Source organism: Microcaecilia unicolor, chromosome 1 (assembly GCF_901765095.1).
Source record: "Microcaecilia unicolor chromosome 1, aMicUni1.1, whole genome shotgun sequence".
Lineage (NCBI taxonomy): Eukaryota > Metazoa > Chordata > Amphibia > Gymnophiona > Siphonopidae > Microcaecilia > Microcaecilia unicolor.
Window position 1 is genome coordinate 41,636,423 of NC_044031.1, and position 16,956 is coordinate 41,653,378.

The window sequence follows — 16,956 nt, forward strand, 5'->3', positions numbered from 1 at the left end:
TGGAGTTGTCCTCCGAAGAACCGTGGAGATTGGAGTGTTTTCCGACCCTCATCACACAGGACGAAGGGGCGCTTCTGCATCCCAGCCTCCGGTCCCTGGCTCTCACGGCCTGGATGTTGAGAGCGTAGACTTTGCCTCTTTGGGTCTGTCAGAGGGTGTCTCTCGCATCTTGCTTGCTTCCAGGAAAGATTCCACTAAGAGGAGTTACTTCTTCCAATGGAGGAGGTTTGCCGTCTGGTGTGACAGCAAGGCCCTAGATCCTCGCTCTTGTCCTACACAGACCCTGCTTGAATACCTTCTGCACTTGTCTGAGTCTGGTCTCAAGACCAACTCTGTAAGGGTTCACCTTAGTGCGATTAGTGCATACCATTACCGTGTGGAAGGTAAGCCGATCTCAGGACAGCCTTTAGTTGTTCGATTCATGAGAGGCTTGCTTTTGTCAAAGCCCCCTGTCAAGCCTCCTACAGTGTCATGGGATCTCAATGTCGTTCTCACCCAGCTGATGAAACCTCCTTTTGAGCCACTGAATTCCTGCCATCTGAAGTACTTGACCTGGAAGGTCATTTTCTTGGTGGCAGTTACTTCAGCTCGTAGAGTCAGTGAGCTTTAGGCCCTGGTAGCCCAGGCCCCTTACACCAAATTTCATCATAACAGAGTAGTCCTCCGCACTCACCCTAAGTTTCTGCCGAAGGTTGTGTCGGAGTTCCATCTGAACCAGTCAATTGTCTTGCCAACATTCTTTCCCCGTCCTCATTCCTGCCCTGCTGAACGTCAGCTGCACACATTGGACTGCAAGAGAGCATTGGCCTTCTATCTGGAGCGGACACAGCCCCACAGACAGTCCGCCCAATTGTTTGTTTCTTTTGATCCCAACAAGAGGGGAGTGGCTGTAGGGAAACGCACCATATCCAATTGGCTAGCAGATTGCATTTCCTTCACTTACGCCCAGGCTGGGCTGGCTCTTGAGGGTCATGTCACGGCTCATAATGTTAGAGCCATGGCTGCGTCGGTAGCCCACTTGAAGTCAGACACCATGGAGGAAATTTGCAAAGCTGCGACGTGGTCATCTGTCCACACATTCACATCTCATTACTGCCTGCAGCAGGATACCCGACGCGACAGTCGGTTCGGGCAGTCAGTTCTTCAGAACCTGTTTGGGCTTTAGGATCCAACTCCACCCCCCGAGGGCCCTGTTTGTTCTGTTCCAGGCTGCACTCTCAGTTAGTTGGTAAATTTTTTAGGTCAATCTCAGTTATGTCCTCGCCGTTGCGAGGCCCAATTGACCATGGTTGTTGTTTTGAGTGAGCCTGGGGGCTAGGGATACCCCATCAGTGAGAACAAGCAGCCTGCTTGTCCTCGGAGAAAGCGAATGCTACATACCTGTAGAAGGTATTCTCCGAGGACAGCAGGCTGATTGTTCTCACAAACCCGCCCGCCTCCCCTTTGGAGTTGTGTCTTCACTTGAAGTGTATTGTCTTGCTACATACTGGACTGGCCGGCTCGAGCCGGTTTCGGGCGGGAAGACGGCCGCGCATGCGCGGTGCGCGCGGGCGCGCGAGGACTAGCAAAGGACTTTGCTAGGAAGATTCCGATTGGAGGGGCTGCCGAGGACGTCACCCATCAGTGAGAACAATCAGCCTGCTGTCCTCGGAGAATACCTTCTACAGGTATGTAGCATTCGCTTTACCTGTAGCAGGTATTCTCCGAGGACAGCAGGCTGATTGTTCTCACATGTGGGTCGATGTCCGCGTCGGCCCAGGAATCGGCAAATGTGTGCAAGCAAAAAAGTAAAGTTTTGCCAGAGTCTTCTGGCGCGCATGCGTGGACGACTTCCTCCCCGTCACGTGAGCGTGCCTCCTCAGTTTAATCAAAAAGCATAAATTCAAATAACTCCAAAGGGGAGGTGGGCAAGTTTGTGAGAACAATCAGCCTGCTGTCCTCGGAGAATACCTGCTATAGGTAAGTATGTTCGCTTTCTCCGAGGACAAGCAGGCTGCTTGTTCTCACGTGGGGTATCTCTAGCACCCAGGCTCACTCAAAACAATGAACATTGGTCAATTGGGCCTTGCAACGGTGAGGACATAACATAGATTGACATGAAACCATAAAGAACTAACTGAGAGTGCAGCCTGGAACAGAACAAAAATGGGTCTAGGGGGGTGGAGTTGGATCCTAAACCCCAAACAGATTCTGCAGCACCGACTGCCCAAACCGACTGTCGCATCGGGTGTCCTGCTGAAGGCAGTAGTGAGATGTGAATGTGTGGACTGATGACCACGTTGCAGTCTTTCAAATTTCTTCAATGGAGCCTGACTTTAAGTAAGCCACTGACGCAGCCATGGCTCTAATATTATGAGCCATGACATGGCCCTCGAGAGCTTGAGCATAAGTGAAGGAAATGCAATCTGCTAGCCAATTGGAGATTGTGCGTTTTCCGATGGCGACTCCCCTCCTGTTGGGGTCGAAAGAAACAACTGGGCGGACTGTCTGAAGGGCTTTGTCCGCTCCACGTAAAAGGCCAATGCTCTCTTGCAGTCCAAGGTATGCAAACTGCTTTCGCCAGGGCGGATATGAGGATGGGGAAAAAAATGTTGGCAACACAATTGACTGGCAGGAACTTAGGGTGAGTGCAGAGGACTACTCTGTTGGGATGAAATTTGATATAAGGTGCATGCACTACTAAGGCCTGAAGCTCACTGACCCTACGAGTTGAAGTAACAGCCACCAAGAAAACGACCTTCCAGGTCAAGTACTTCAGATGGCAGGAATTCAGTGGCTAAAAAGGAGCTTTCATCAGCTGGGTGAGAACGACGTTGAGATCCCATGACACTGGTGGAGGTTTGGCCGGGGGCCTTGACAAAAGCAAACCTCTCATGAAGTGAACAACTAAAGGCTGTCCAGAGATAGGCTTACCTTCTACACGGCGATAAGCACTGATCGCTCTAAGCTGAATTCTTACGGAGTTGGCCTTGAGACCAGACTCTGATAAGTACAGAAGGTATTCAAGAAAGAGGATCTAGGGTCTTGCTGTCACACCAGACGGCAAACTTCCTCCATTTGAAAGAGTAAGACCTCTTTGTGGAATCTTTCCTGGAAGCAAGCAAGACTCGGGAGACACCCTCTGAAAGACCCAAGGAGGCGAATTCTAAGCTTTCAACATCCAGGCTGTGAGAGCCATAGACTGGAGGTTGGGATGCAGAAGCAACCCCTCGTTCTGGGAGATGAGGGTTGGAAAACACTCCAATCTCCACGGTTCTTCGGAGGACAACTCCAGAAGAAGAGGGAACCAAATCTGACGCGGCCAGAAGGGTGCAATCAGGATCATGGTTCCGCAGTCTTGCTTGAGTTTCAGCAAAGTCTTCCCCACCAGAGGTATGGGAGGATAAGCATACAGAAGGCCTGTACCCCAATGCAGAAGAAAGGCATCTGACGCTAGTCTGTCATGGGCCTGAAGCCTGGAACAGAACTGAGGAACCTTGTGATTGATCTGAATGGCAAAAAGATCCACCAAGAGGGTGCCCCATGCTTGGAAGATCTTGCGGGCTACGCCCATGTTTAGTGACCACTCGTGAGGTTGCATTGTCCTGCTCAACCTGACTGTTTACGCCTGCCAGATAAGTGGCTTGGAGAAACATGCCGTGATGGCGAGCCCAAAGCCACATCTGGATGGCTTCCTGACAAAGGGCGAGATCCGGTGCCCCCCTGCTTGTTGGTGTAGTACATGGCAACCTGATTGTCTGTCTGAATCAATATAATTTGGTTGGACAGCCGCTCTCTGAAAGCCTTTAGAGCGTTCCAGATTGCTCACAATTCCAGGAGATTGATCTGAAGACATTTTTCCTGAAAGGACCAGGCTCCTTGAGTGTGAAGTCCATCTACATGAGCTCACCACCCCAGTAGGGATGCATCCGTCGTCAGCACTTTTTGCGGCTGAGGAATTTGGAATGGACATTCCAAGGTCAAATTGGACCAAATCGTCCACCACTGAGATACTGGGAAGTAGTGTAGGGAGAGATAAGAGTGGAGAGGTACTGATTTGCTGCAGAGTAAATTTATTTATTTTATTTATTTGTAGCATTTGTATCCCACATTTTCCCACCAATTTGCAGGCTCAATGTGGCTTACATTTGCCGTAGTGGCAGTTGCCATTTCCGGTTAACAGAATTACAAATGGTATTGCATAATGTGTGTACATACATGGTAAGGAATAATACATTATGGTATTGCATAAAGGTTCCTGAGTGATAGATTAGATTGTAGCATATGTTAGGTCATCAATTTTAGAGAGATCGTTTCGACATAAGGATTAAAGTGGTATTGCATTAAGGTGCATACATACATGATAAAGAAGAATACGTTATGTTATTGCATATACGTTCCTGAGTAATAGATTGGTTTGTAACCTATGTTAGGTCTTCAATTATAGAGAAATCATTTTCGACATTAGGAATTAAAGTGGTAGTGTTTGTTCATGAATTGTAACAATGAGGTTAGTCAGTCAAGTGATAAGAGTTCGGTTCTGTCTAGTTCATAATCAGTCTTATTATTTAGTAGTTAGGATGGTTGTTTATGGTATGCCTTCTTGAACAGGTCAGTTTTCAGTAGCCTTCAGAAGATAGCTAGGTCTTGCGTTGTTTTTATGGTCTTCGGTAGCGCGTTCCATAGTTGCGTGCAAATGTAGGAGAAACTGGTTGCGTATGTGGACTTGTATTTTAGTCCTTTGCAGTTGGGGTAGTGGAGATTGAGGAATGTGCATGCTGATCTTTTTGCGTTCCTGGTAGGTAGGTCTGTAAGGTCTGACATATAGGTCGGGGCTTTCCCGTGTATAATTTTGTGGACCAGGGTGCAAACTTTGAACGCAATTCGTTCTTTTAATGGAAGCCAATGTAGTTTTTCTCTCAGGGGTTTGGCGCTTTCGTATTTCGCTTTCCCAAATATGAGTCTGGCTGCTGTGTTTTGAGCGGTTTGAAGCTTCTTAATGATTTGTTCTTTGCATCCGGCATAAATGGCATTACAGTAGTCTAGGTGGCTTAGCACCATTGATTGTACCAGGCTGCGGAATATTTCCCTTGGGAAGAAACGTTTGATCCTTTTAAGTTTCCACATTGAGTGGAACGTTTTCTTTGCTGTATTTTTTGCATGGTCTTCGAGTGTGAGATTTCTGTCAATTGTGACTCCCAGAATTTTCAGACTGTCAGAGACTGGAAGGGTGTAATCTGGGGTGTTTATGATATTGTGTTTATTTGTGTTATATTGTGAGGACTAGCCGTTTAGCCCGTTAAAACGGGCGAGTATTGGTATGGGGGTTTTCCAGGGCCCTCTCCCCCACCGCTGCAGGGCCCTCTCCCCCCCACCTCGCCGCTACAAGGCCCCCCTCCGTCCCTCCCTCCCAGCTCCAAGACCCCCGTCCCTCCCCCCCAGCTACAAGGCCCCCTGCCCTCCCTCCCAGTTCCAAGGCCCCATTCCCTTCCAGCTCCAAAGGCCCCCCACCGTTCCTTCCCCCCATCCCAGCTCCAAGGGCCCCCCTCCCAGCTCCAAGACCCCCTGCCTGCCCTTCCAGTTCCAGGGCCCCATGCCGTCCCAGCTCCAAGGGCCCCCCTCCGTCCCTCCCTCCCAGCCAGCTCGAAGGCCCCCTTCTGTCCCTCCCTCCCAGCTCCAAGGCCCCCCGCCTTCCCTGCCATCTGCAAGGCCCTCCGTCCCTCCCTCCCAGCTCCAAGGCCCCCCTCCTTCTGATAACTCCCATGTCCAGCATTTCTCCTGCCCTCCCCTCCCCCCCAAGGTCGCCGCTACCGGTCCCCCCCCCCCCTCCAGAGTCGCTGCCGCCGCTGCCCCCCTCCACCCGGCCCGGGTCCTCTCTTCGCTATTGAACTCACATCGCCGAAAACGCAGCAGGGCAGACCAGCTGAGCTCCCGTCGGCCTTCCTGCCCTGCCTGTGTCCCGCCCTCGCCGACGCTACGTCACATGAGGGCGGGACACAGGCAGAGAAGGAAGGCCGACGGCAGCTCAGCTGATCTGCCTGCTGTGTTTTCGGCGATGTAAGTTCAATAGCGAAGAGAGGGCCCGGGCCGGGTGGAGGGGGGGGCGGCGGCGACTCCGGGTGGGGGGAGCGGTAGCGGCGACCTCGGGTGGAGCAGTTCCTTCCCTCCCATTCGCGCAGTTTCCCTCTCTGTCCCGCCCTCGTCATCACGTATTGACGCGGGGGCGGGACAGAGAGGGAAGTCTCTACTGCATATTTGCGGGTGAGTACGGTCACTTGCATTTTATATGTTTGATGTGTTATATTGTGAGGATAGGATGAGACACTGTGTCTTTTCTGCGTTTAGCTTTAGTTGGAATGCGTCCGCCCATGAATTCATTATTTGGAGGCTGTGTTCGATTTCATTTGTGATTTCGGTTAGATCATTTTATTTATTGCATTTGTATCCCACGTTTTCCCACCTCTTTGCAGGCTCAATGTGGCTTACAATACATCATGGATACTGGAGATAAGACAGAAGGATTTGGGGTTACATGGTTGTGAAATACAAGATAGTGGTATTGCAGAAGACATTATCAGACATTAGAAATACAAGATAGTGGTATAGCAGAGGACATATAGGACATTAGACGCGTTACGACATTTCTGGGTATATTTGGAGATTTTTACATGTTTTGATCTTTGTGGTACATCTTTTCAAAGAGATGAATCTTCGGTAATTTACGGAAGTTGGCCAGTTCATAGGTCGCTTTCAGATTGCATGGTAGTGCGTTCCAGAGTTGCATGCATTAGGTAGAGGCGTGCATTAATTTGTATTTCAAACCTTTGCAGTTAGGAAAATGAAGATTAAGGAATGTTCAAGAAGATTTTTTTGCATTCCTGGGTGGCAGGTCTATTAAGTCTGACATGGAGGCTGGGGCAGCTCCATGGATAATTTTATGAACTAGGGTACATACTTTGAACGTGATTCGTTCTTTGAGTGGGAGCCAGTGTAGTTTCTCTCGTAGGGGTTTCGCACTTTCATATTTTGGTTTTCCGAATATTAGTTTGGCTGCAGTGATTGTACCAAATTGCGGAAGATGGTCCTTGGAAAAAGATCATGTTTGAACGGGATGTATATCGTGACATCGTCTGCATAGATGTACGGGTTGAGTCCTTGGTTGGATAACGATTTGGCTAAAGGTGTCATCATTAAGTTAAAAAGGGTTGGTGAGAGCGGTGATCCTTGTGGTACTCCACATTTCGTGTTTCCATGGTGTTGACGTTATTGATTTTGAAATCACTTGATAGGTTCTTGCTGTTAAGACGCCTTTAAACCATTTTAGTACGGTTCCTCCAATCCCGAAGTAGTCTAGGATGTTCGAGAGTATTTGGTGGCTGACCATGTCGAACGTGCTGGACATGTCAAATTGTGGGAGCAGCACATTGTTTCCGGTTGCAATTAGTTGTTTGAATTTGGTAATGAGAGTGGTTAGCACTGTTTCAGTGCTGTGGTTGGATCGAAATCCTGACTGTGATTCATGTAATATTGTGAATTTGTTTAGGTAGGTAGTAAGTTGTTTGGTTACCATACTTTCCATTAGTTTGACGATCAGGGGGATGGATGCTACTGGTCGATAGTTGGTTGTGTCATTTAATTTTTTCTTTAAGTCTTTGGGTATAGGTGTGAGTAGTATGTTTCCTTTGTCCTCGGGAAAAAGCCCGTGTTGTAACATGTAGTTCAAGTGTGACGTGAGATCTGTTATGAAGCGTTTGGGGGTGGACCTTATTAGATTGCTGGGGCAAATATCCAGTTTGGAGTGGGTTTTGGAGAATTTGTTGAGTGCTTGAGTGACGGTTTCTTCGGTTAGTAGATCGAATTTAATCCAGATTCGATCTGCTGGGTATTCATCAGGAGTTGGATCCAGGCAATCCATAAATTTTTCGTGATCAGTAGTATTGAGTGGTAGCGTGACTCGTAATTTTATAATTTTCTCGTTGAAGTATGTGGCAAGATTGTCTGCCGATGGGGTGTCTGTGTTGGTTGTGGTAACTGGTGTGGTGTTTATTAGTGTATTCACAAGTTGGTAGAGTTTATGTGCGTCTTTGTAGTCAGGCCCTATTTTGGTTTTGTAATGTGCTCTTTTAGTTTGTCTTATTGAGTATTTGTATTTTCTTTGTAGTTGTTTCTATGCATTAAGTGTCTGTTCATCTTTCATTTTCTTCCATGCTCGCTCAAGTCTCCTAACGTGTGTTTTTAGTAGTTTCAGTTCTTTGTTGAACCAAGGTATTGAGTTTTTTCTTCGTGTAGTCCTTTTTTGTAATGGAGCTATTTTGTCTAGTGTGTTCCTACATCTGTCGTCCCAGTTTAGTAGAAAGTGTTTGGAATCTGTTTGTGCTGTCCATTCATTATTGTTGATCTCTTGCCAGAATGTTACAGGGTCAATTTGGCCTCTCGTCGTGTAGGTTGTGGGTTCTTGTTTGTGGTGCTTACCTTTTTTCCGCCACTGTAGGGTGAAGTTTAGTTTATAGTGGTCTGACCATGGTATCGCCGTCCATTTTGTATCTGTTAGTGTAAGGTTTAGGTCTGAGGATAATTTGTGTGTGATAAGGTCAATTGTGTGTCCTTTGGCATGGGTGGGTGGCTTGCATGCTAGGCCAGTTAAGGTCCCATAGCTGGAGGAAGTCTTTGTATTCACGTGCATTGATTGCATTTGGGTCTTCTAGGTGTATGTTTATGTCCACAATTATGATTAGGTTGGAGTTAGATACACAGGTATTCGATATGAAATCCATAAAGTGTCGTTGGCATTCTTGCCAATTGCCTGGTGGTCTGTAGAACAAGACAACATTTAAGTTGTCAGTCAGGTCAGTATGGTTAATTCTAACTGAAGCGATTTCAAGTTTTGGTGTTATGGACTCGGCAGTTGTTGTTATAGTGAAGTGTGATCTGTAGATTAGTGCTAAGCCTCCTTCTCTTTTTTCTTTCCTTGTCCAGTGGGTAATTTTGTGACCTGGGGGGGCAGAGTTCCAAAATTATGGGGTCCTTTTGGTCGTGGGTCCAGGTTTCGCTGATAATTAGTAGGTCAAGATTGTCTGTTGTGATCCAATCTGTTATGGTTGTTGTTTTGTTGACTACTGGCTGATCTGACGTTTGTGTATCCCACTTGAATTTTTTGGTATGGGTCCGTGTTTGGTGATGTGTGGATTTTTATTAGTTGTCGTTCCTTTATTTTGGTGGTACCTATATTTCCCTTCTGTTGTGGTTGTCCACATGTTGGTGTTTTTTCATTATTTGAATTCTTGTTAGATTGATAAGGTGTTTTATGTCCTATTAGTCTTTGGTGTGTGTGTAATATGGGTATCATGTTAGTTTCTGTGAGTGGAGTGGTTAGAGTAGTGTGAGTCAATGTTAAGGAGTAAGTTATTAGGATCAGTTTAAAGGTATTCATTTGGCTCAGGGATTTATGTAGTGGTCTCCTTTTTTTTTTTGTGGTAGTTCAGTTATTAATGAGTGTAGATCATTTACTCATGGTTAGATAATCAAATGTGTTGTCCCAAGGTGCAGAGATTCGGTGTTGTTTAGAGTTGTGTTGGTGGTTGAAGATAGGAGTCTGGTAGAAGGCTGCTGTAGAGGTGAGGGAATAATCCAGCAGTTAGTCATCTCTCAGGCTAGGAGGCTGGAGAGTGTTGGGGCCCGTCAGGGTGTCGCTGCATTCCTGTAGCAAGGAGGAAGACGTGGCTGGCCCTCGTCGGCCTGATTTGGCGGTCGATAACACGATTACTCAGCCCTCCCGGGCTATGGAAGAAAACACTATTTGTATTTATTTATTTATTTGTTACATTTGTACCCCACATTTTCCCATCTATTTGCAGGCTCAATGTGGCTTACATAGTACCGTAGAGGCTGTTGCCAAATAAATAAATAAATATTAACCAGCTATGGAAGAAAACACTATTCAAAATAAGACTGCTACATCTAGTCAGATCCTTCTTTGACCAAAAAGCCTTTGCACTACTAGTCCAAATATTAGTCCTACCTCACTTGGATTACTGTAATGTTCTATTTATTGGTATTAAATGTCAATATCAGAAAAAAATGCAAATCATACAGAATATAGCTGCTAGACTGATATACTAGTGTTTCAACTCATCGTAACAAAAACTGAACTGGTTTCCCATAGCAGAAAGACTGAGGTTCAAAGCTGCATGTTTAGTTTTTCAAATCTTTCACCTCTGAACTGCTGACTAAGACCGCTTTGTTACATTTACTCCTGTCTAACAGACTGAAAGAACAACTGATGCTAGCATCATCGTTTCAAAAGACTATTCAGAATCAGAAGATTTTTAGCTCTCTATTCCCTATACTTGGAGTTTAAATATGGAACTCTTTACCTATTGCCATCAGAACAGAAAACAGCTACCTTAGCTTCAGGAAAAGGCTAAAAACATTCCTCTTCCCAAAGACTGCTTCATAAAAATCCATTGACTTCTACCTCCTAGAATCATCCATTATTCTTTCCTATGATTATTATTACTACATTTTTTTGTACTCCGCGCTTTCCCACTCATGGCAGGCTCAATGCGGTGGGCAATGGAGGGTTAAGTGACTTGCCCAGAGTCACAAGGAGCTACCTGTGCAGGGAATCGAACTCAGTTCCTCAGTTCCCCAGGACCAAAGTCCACCACCCTAACCACTAGGCCACTCCTCCAATGATGTTTTTGGTCTCATGCATTACACCAGTGGCCTCTGCTTGTTCTCATACCTCACGCTAACATTATCGGCTTTTGTCTGACCTAGAATGTAAACCGCACTGAACCCTGGAAAGGGGATATTAGCGGTATACAAGAATTGGTTTGATTTAATAATTCCTGGCGTCCTGTTTGCTTTATTGGCCTCTGCCCCTGCCGCCGCATACTGGGCAGAAGATTTCAACGTATTTTCCACAATGACACCTAGATCTTTTTCTTGAGTGCTGACTCCTAGCATCAAGTAACTATGATCTGGATTCTTCCCAATGTACATCACTTTGCATTTGTCCATATTAAATTTCATCTGCCATTTGGATGCCCAGTCTTCCAATTTCCTAAGGTCTTCCTGCAATTTTTCACAGTCCGCCTGTGTTTTAACAACTTTACATTTGCAGATGACACAAAACTATCCATATAACATAGTAACATAGTAAATGACGGCAGATAAAGACCTGAACAGTCACACGCATTAGCAATTTATGGTTAAATCAACAGTGAATGTGATATTACATACTTTATCTCAAGTCTTTCTTTGGCATTTCAGTTACCTCACTTGTTCCAGTTTCCAGATCATTTATAAATGTTAAATAACACTGGTCCCAGTATAGATATCTGTGGCACTCCATTATACTTTTTTAGTATATTCTCTTGATCTTGCAGGCTTGACTTCCGCAGCCCCAAGCTGCAGCCAGGGTTTCGTTGTTTGAGTCCTCTAGCCATGTTTCATCTGGGATTGTCCAAGTTCCAATCCTGGGTAGATTTTTTTGAAGCATTGTGTGCTCCTTTGCTTAAGGTTCTTTTGGGCCCTTGGTGTGGGCCCTTGCCAGCAGGGCTCCCCCCCCCCCCCCCCCACACACACACAGACCTCCCTGGGAGCAGCCCATAAAAAAAGTTGGAGAACCTCCTGCTGCTCTACCTGCAGGCAGTGTTAATGTTTGTTTTTTTTAATTGAAAACAAAGGACTGTCTGCTGTAGCTGAGTTACTGGCGGCTTTGGAGCAGAGGCAATAGGGCTGGCTAGTCTCCATGGCCAGCGCTGGTTTGTGGAGTCTGCCAGCAGCTCAGGTGAGTGCAGGCAGGGTGCGCAGCTAATAGGACACATGTCAGCAGCAGTTCAGCCCGCTTGGACTGTGAGGCTGGCTGTTATGGAAGTCAAGGAGTCCAGCCGAGCAGGTGCTGGGGCAGGAGGGATGTGTTTGAGAAGGCCTGGGTGGGAGTTGGGTGGTTAAGCAAGGCTGTGGCTGCTTGGAGCCTTCCTGAGTTTGGGGGCTCCGGGGGAAGGGGAAGGGTTGAATTCCATTCTCCTCCTCTCCCTCCTCCTCCTCTCTCTGGTGTCTTTATTCTCCAGGGCAGCATTGGCAGAAGAGCCAACTTTAGGTCTGGTATAGTAATGAAATGCGTGGTCATTCACTTCTTTACTGCATCTCTTGCTTGCACGTCTCACCCCCTTTGTCCCTTACTCCATCCTTTCACCACCTCCACCTCTTCCCTCACTTCTCTTGGTTTTTCACCTCTCTTCCCCACTCCTCCTTGCTTTCTCATCTCTGTCCCTACTCTCAGAATCCTCTCTCTTGTTTTCTTCTATGCCTGTTCTCACCCATTCCCATTTCTCTTTGCCTCCTTGCTTTCTCACTTCTCGTTTTCACTGGACCCTACCTGCCGTTCCAGCTATCCTCCTCTTCAAACTATTTGATCATGCCGTTGACGATTAAGTTTCATTTCCAGCTATTCTTGGTCCACTCCAATCTGTATTTCGCTCTGTACATTCTAAGGAAGCAGCTCTTGGCAAAGTCTCCAGTGACCTGTTCCTGACCAGTACAATATTTGTATAACGCAGATGTGTAGCGGAGGAGTAGCCTAGTGGTACACAACTCTAGCCTAGTGGTTCGATTCCCACTGCAGCTCCTTGTGACTCTGGACAAGTCACTTAACCCTCCATTGCCCCTGGTACAAATAAGTACCTGAAGATACTATGTAAACCGCTTTGAATGTAGTTGCAAAAACCACAGAAAGGCGGAATATCAAGTCCCATTTCCCTTCCCTTCCCTTTCTGCAGTAGTGTAATTGTACAGGATTCCTCTCTTGATTTTTAGTGCTCTTTTCTAGTGGGTATAGTGAATGATTAATAGTGACTATTCTCATCACAACAGACTCATCCTTCCTGCCAGAATGGAGCAGCAACACCACTGGACTACAAAACTCTTTCCTGAGCGAAGAACTGAACTGGGCTGAGAATGGTAAGGTTTCTGATTTACAGCCTTTGCTCTAGAGCCTGGTCTGTGAAAAGTAAAACCAACACCCCTTGTTACTGTCTGCCTTGATCTCTGCGCCTTCTCATACACAACTCTGCAAAGCAAAGGACGAGGAGTTTGGACAATCAACCAGATCTGCACCTTGTCACATGCTGATACGCGTTTAGTGAAAAGACAGTGGCACTATTTGGCTTTAGTCCTTAAAACAAAAAAGGGTGGAGTGGGTAAATATGTGATTATTCTTTTTTTTTTTGGTTGGGAAATGCAAATCAAGGCAAAGCATCAAGTCCATAAAGGAGTTGTTATGGCTAAATTATAGTGCACAATGGACAGTCTATACCAGGGGTAGGCAACTCCGGTCCTCGAGAGCCGAAGGCAGGTCAGGTTTTCAGGATATCCACAATGAATATGCAGGAGATAGATTTGCATACCAAGGAGGCAGTGCTTGCAAATCTATCTCCTGCATATTCATTGTGGATATCCTGAAACCTGACCTGCCTGCGGCTCTCGAGGACCGGAGTTGCCTACCCCTGATCTATACGATAATAAGAGTTACTTTGTTGAAGGGGTATATTTATTTAGCAAATGATCGTAATTGACAATAGGAAGGTGTTTTCTATAACAGGCTGCTAACTATAGGGGCTGGCTATGGCCTATTTGAAGTCTCTTCTATAACACAAAGTAGGCGCCTATTTTGGCTGAAAACCCACATGAAGTATAGTGCAGTCACGTACACCAGCCCTATTTGATAAGCTGGTTAAAATAAGTGTATATCAAGCGTAATAAAAACATAAACCTAGCTGCTGTAAGTGCATGCACTTAGGTATTAGCATGTATGTGCATAAATGATAGAATTCTGTAATTTATGCATGTAACTGTGGAGCTCTGCCCACACTCCACCCATGCACACATCCCTGACAAAGTAAACGCTATCAAATCTTGGTACGTACTTTTTCACTGGTTAGTATTCTGTAAGAGGTCATTTATATGCGTAAGTGGCTAGAACACTGATGTTTACGGTTCTGGGTCAGTTCCCACTCCCCAATTTCCATTTGGAAAATTGCCACCTAGGACAATTACCACCTAACCAATTCCTACTGCTCCAGGGAGGACAATTCCCACCATTAACAATCATGAAACATCACAGTCTGAAATTTATCTCCTTTCCTTTCTCTTTCCAGATCGTTTGGGGGGGGGGGGGGGCAATTCCTCCCACACAGCCCCCTCAACCAAAAAATTACCTTTAAAACACCACACAAAAAAAATTTAACCAAAATCCAAATTAATAAGGAGGTGGTGGAGGTGAAAACGGTAACGGAATTCAAACATGCGTGGGATAAACATAAAGGAATCCTGTGCAGAAGGAAGGGATCCTCAAGAGCTTAGCCTAGAATGGGTGGCAGAGCTGGTGGTGGGGCTAGTGCTGGGCAGACATATATGGTCTGTGCTGGGGCTGGTGGTTGGGAGGCAGGACTAGTGCTGGGCAGACTTATACGGTCTGTGCCGGGGCTGGTGGTTGGGCGGCGGGGATAGTGCTGGGTAGACTTATACGGTCTGTGCCAGAGCCGGTGGTGGGAGGCAGGGATAGTGCTGGGCAGACTTATATGGTATATGCCGGAGCTGGTGGTTGGGAGGTGGGGATAGGGCTGGCCAGACTTATAAGGTCTGTGCACTGAAGAGGACAGTACAAATAAAAAAAGTAGCACATATGAATTTATCTTCTTGGGCAGACTGGATGGACTGTGCAGGTCTTTTTCTGCCGTCATCTACTATGTTACTATATATATATATATATATATATATATACAGTGGGGGAAATAAGTATTTGATCCCTTGCTGATTTTGTAAGTTTGCCCACTGACAAAGACATGAGCAGCCCATAATTGAAGGGTAGGTTATTGGTAACAGTGAGAGATAGCACATCACAAATTAAATCCGGAAAATCACATTGTGGAAAGTATATGAATTTATTTGCATTCTGCAGAGGGAAATAAGTATTTGATCCCCCACCAACCAGTAAGAGATCTGGCCCCTACAGACCAGGTAGATGCTCCAAATCAACTCGTTACCTGCATGACAGACAGCTGTCGGCAATGGTCACCTGTATGAAAGACACCTGTCCACAGACTCAGTGAATCAGTCAGACTCTAACCTCTACAAAATGGCCAAGAGCAAGGAGCTGTCTAAGGATGTCAGGGACAAGATCATACACCTGCACAAGGCTGGAATGGGCTACAAAACCATCAGTAAGACGCTGGGCGAGAAGGAGACAACTGTTGGTGCCATAGTAAGAAAATGGAAGAAGTACAAAATGACTGTCAATCGACAAAGATCTGGGGCTCCACGCAAAATCTCACCTCGTGGGGTATCCTTGATCATGAGGAAGGTTAGAAATCAGCCTACAACTACAAGGGGGGAACTTGTCAATGATCTCAAGGCAGCTGGGACCACTGTCACCACGAAAACCATTGGTAACACATTACGACATAACGGATTGCAATCCTGCAGTGCCCGCAAGGTCCCCCTGCTCCGGAAGGCACATGTGACGGCCCGTCTGAAGTTTGCCAGTGAACACCTGGATGATGCCGAGAGTGATTGGGAGAAGGTGCTGTGGTCAGATGAGACAAAAATTGAGCTCTTTGGCATGAACTCAACTCGCCGTGTTTGGAGGAAGAGAAATGCTGCCTATGACCCAAAGAACACCGTCCCCACTGTCAAGCATGGAGGTGGAAATGTTATGTTTTGGGGGTGTTTCTCTGCTAAGGGCACAGGACTACTTCACCGCATCAATGGGAGAATGGATGGGGCCATGTACCGTACAATTCTGAGTGACAACCTCCTTCCCTCCGCCAGGGCCTTAAAAATGGGTCGTGGCTGGGTCTTCCAGCACGACAATGACCCAAAACATACAGCCAAGGCAACAAAGGAGTGGCTCAGGAAGAAGCACATTAGGGTCATGGAGTGGCCTAGCCAGTCACCAGACCTTAATCCCATTGAAAACTTATGGAGGGAGCTGAAGCTGCGAGTTGCCAAGCGACAGCCCAGAACTCTTAATGATTTAGAGATGATCTGCAAAGAGGAGTGGACCAAAATTCCTCCTGACATGTGTGCAAACCTCATCATCAACTACAGAAGACGTCTGACCGCTGTGCTTGCCAACAAGGGTTTTGCCACCAAGTATTAGGTCTTGTTTGCCAGAGGGATCAAATACTTATTTCCCTCTGCAGAATGCAAATAAATTCATATACTTTCCACAATGTGATTTTCCGGATTTAATTTGTGATGTGCTATCTCTCACTGTTACCAATAACCTACCCTTCAATTATGGGCTGCTCATGTCTTTGTCAGTGGGCAAACTTACAAAATCAGCAAGGGATCAAATACTTATTTCCCCCACTGTATATATATATATATATATATATATATATATATATATATATATATATATATATATATATACACTTACATAAACATTACCAACACATCCATGCCACACAATGACAGTTTTTTTTTTTTCACTTTAAATATTTTTACTACTACTACTACTAATCATCTATGGGGATGCCCCGGAATACATGTTCCCCTTGATTGACCTTCCGCCTAGAAATGCCAACCCTGCTGCTCGGTCCTATCTTCACCTCCATTTCCCGAATTGTAAGGGAGTCAAGTATAAGAAAATCTTCGCCTCGTCTTTCCGTTACTGGAGTCCCAAATACTGGAACACGTTACCTCGCCACCTTAAAACTCAAGTGGACCATGCCCTTTTTAAGAAGTTGTTAAAGACATTCCTCTTTGCTAAGACTTATCCCTCAATTTACCATGTTGATTAAAACATCCCTTGTCCCTTACCCTACTTAGTTCACTTTGTTAGTTTCTTCCCCCATGTTTACTTCTCTATGCTTGCCTAAGCTGTTAAGTTTGTACTCTTATGTAATTCTCTGTAAGCCACATTGCGCCTGCATGTGTGGGAAAATGTGGGATATAAGTAACAAATAA

The 16,956-nt window shown here is 46.0% G+C and overlaps 1 protein-coding gene across 1 annotated transcript in view; it reads left to right on the plus strand.

The window, feature by feature from the left end:
* LOC115466151 overlaps positions 1-16,956 on the plus strand; it is a 168,293-nt gene that overhangs the window by 82,573 nt on the left and 68,764 nt on the right. Inside the window, exon 16 of the mRNA XM_030197264.1 lies at positions 12,859-12,945. Within this exon, the coding sequence (XP_030053124.1) occupies positions 12,859-12,945 (87 nt within the window). The remainder of the gene's footprint in view (positions 1-12,858; positions 12,946-16,956) is intronic.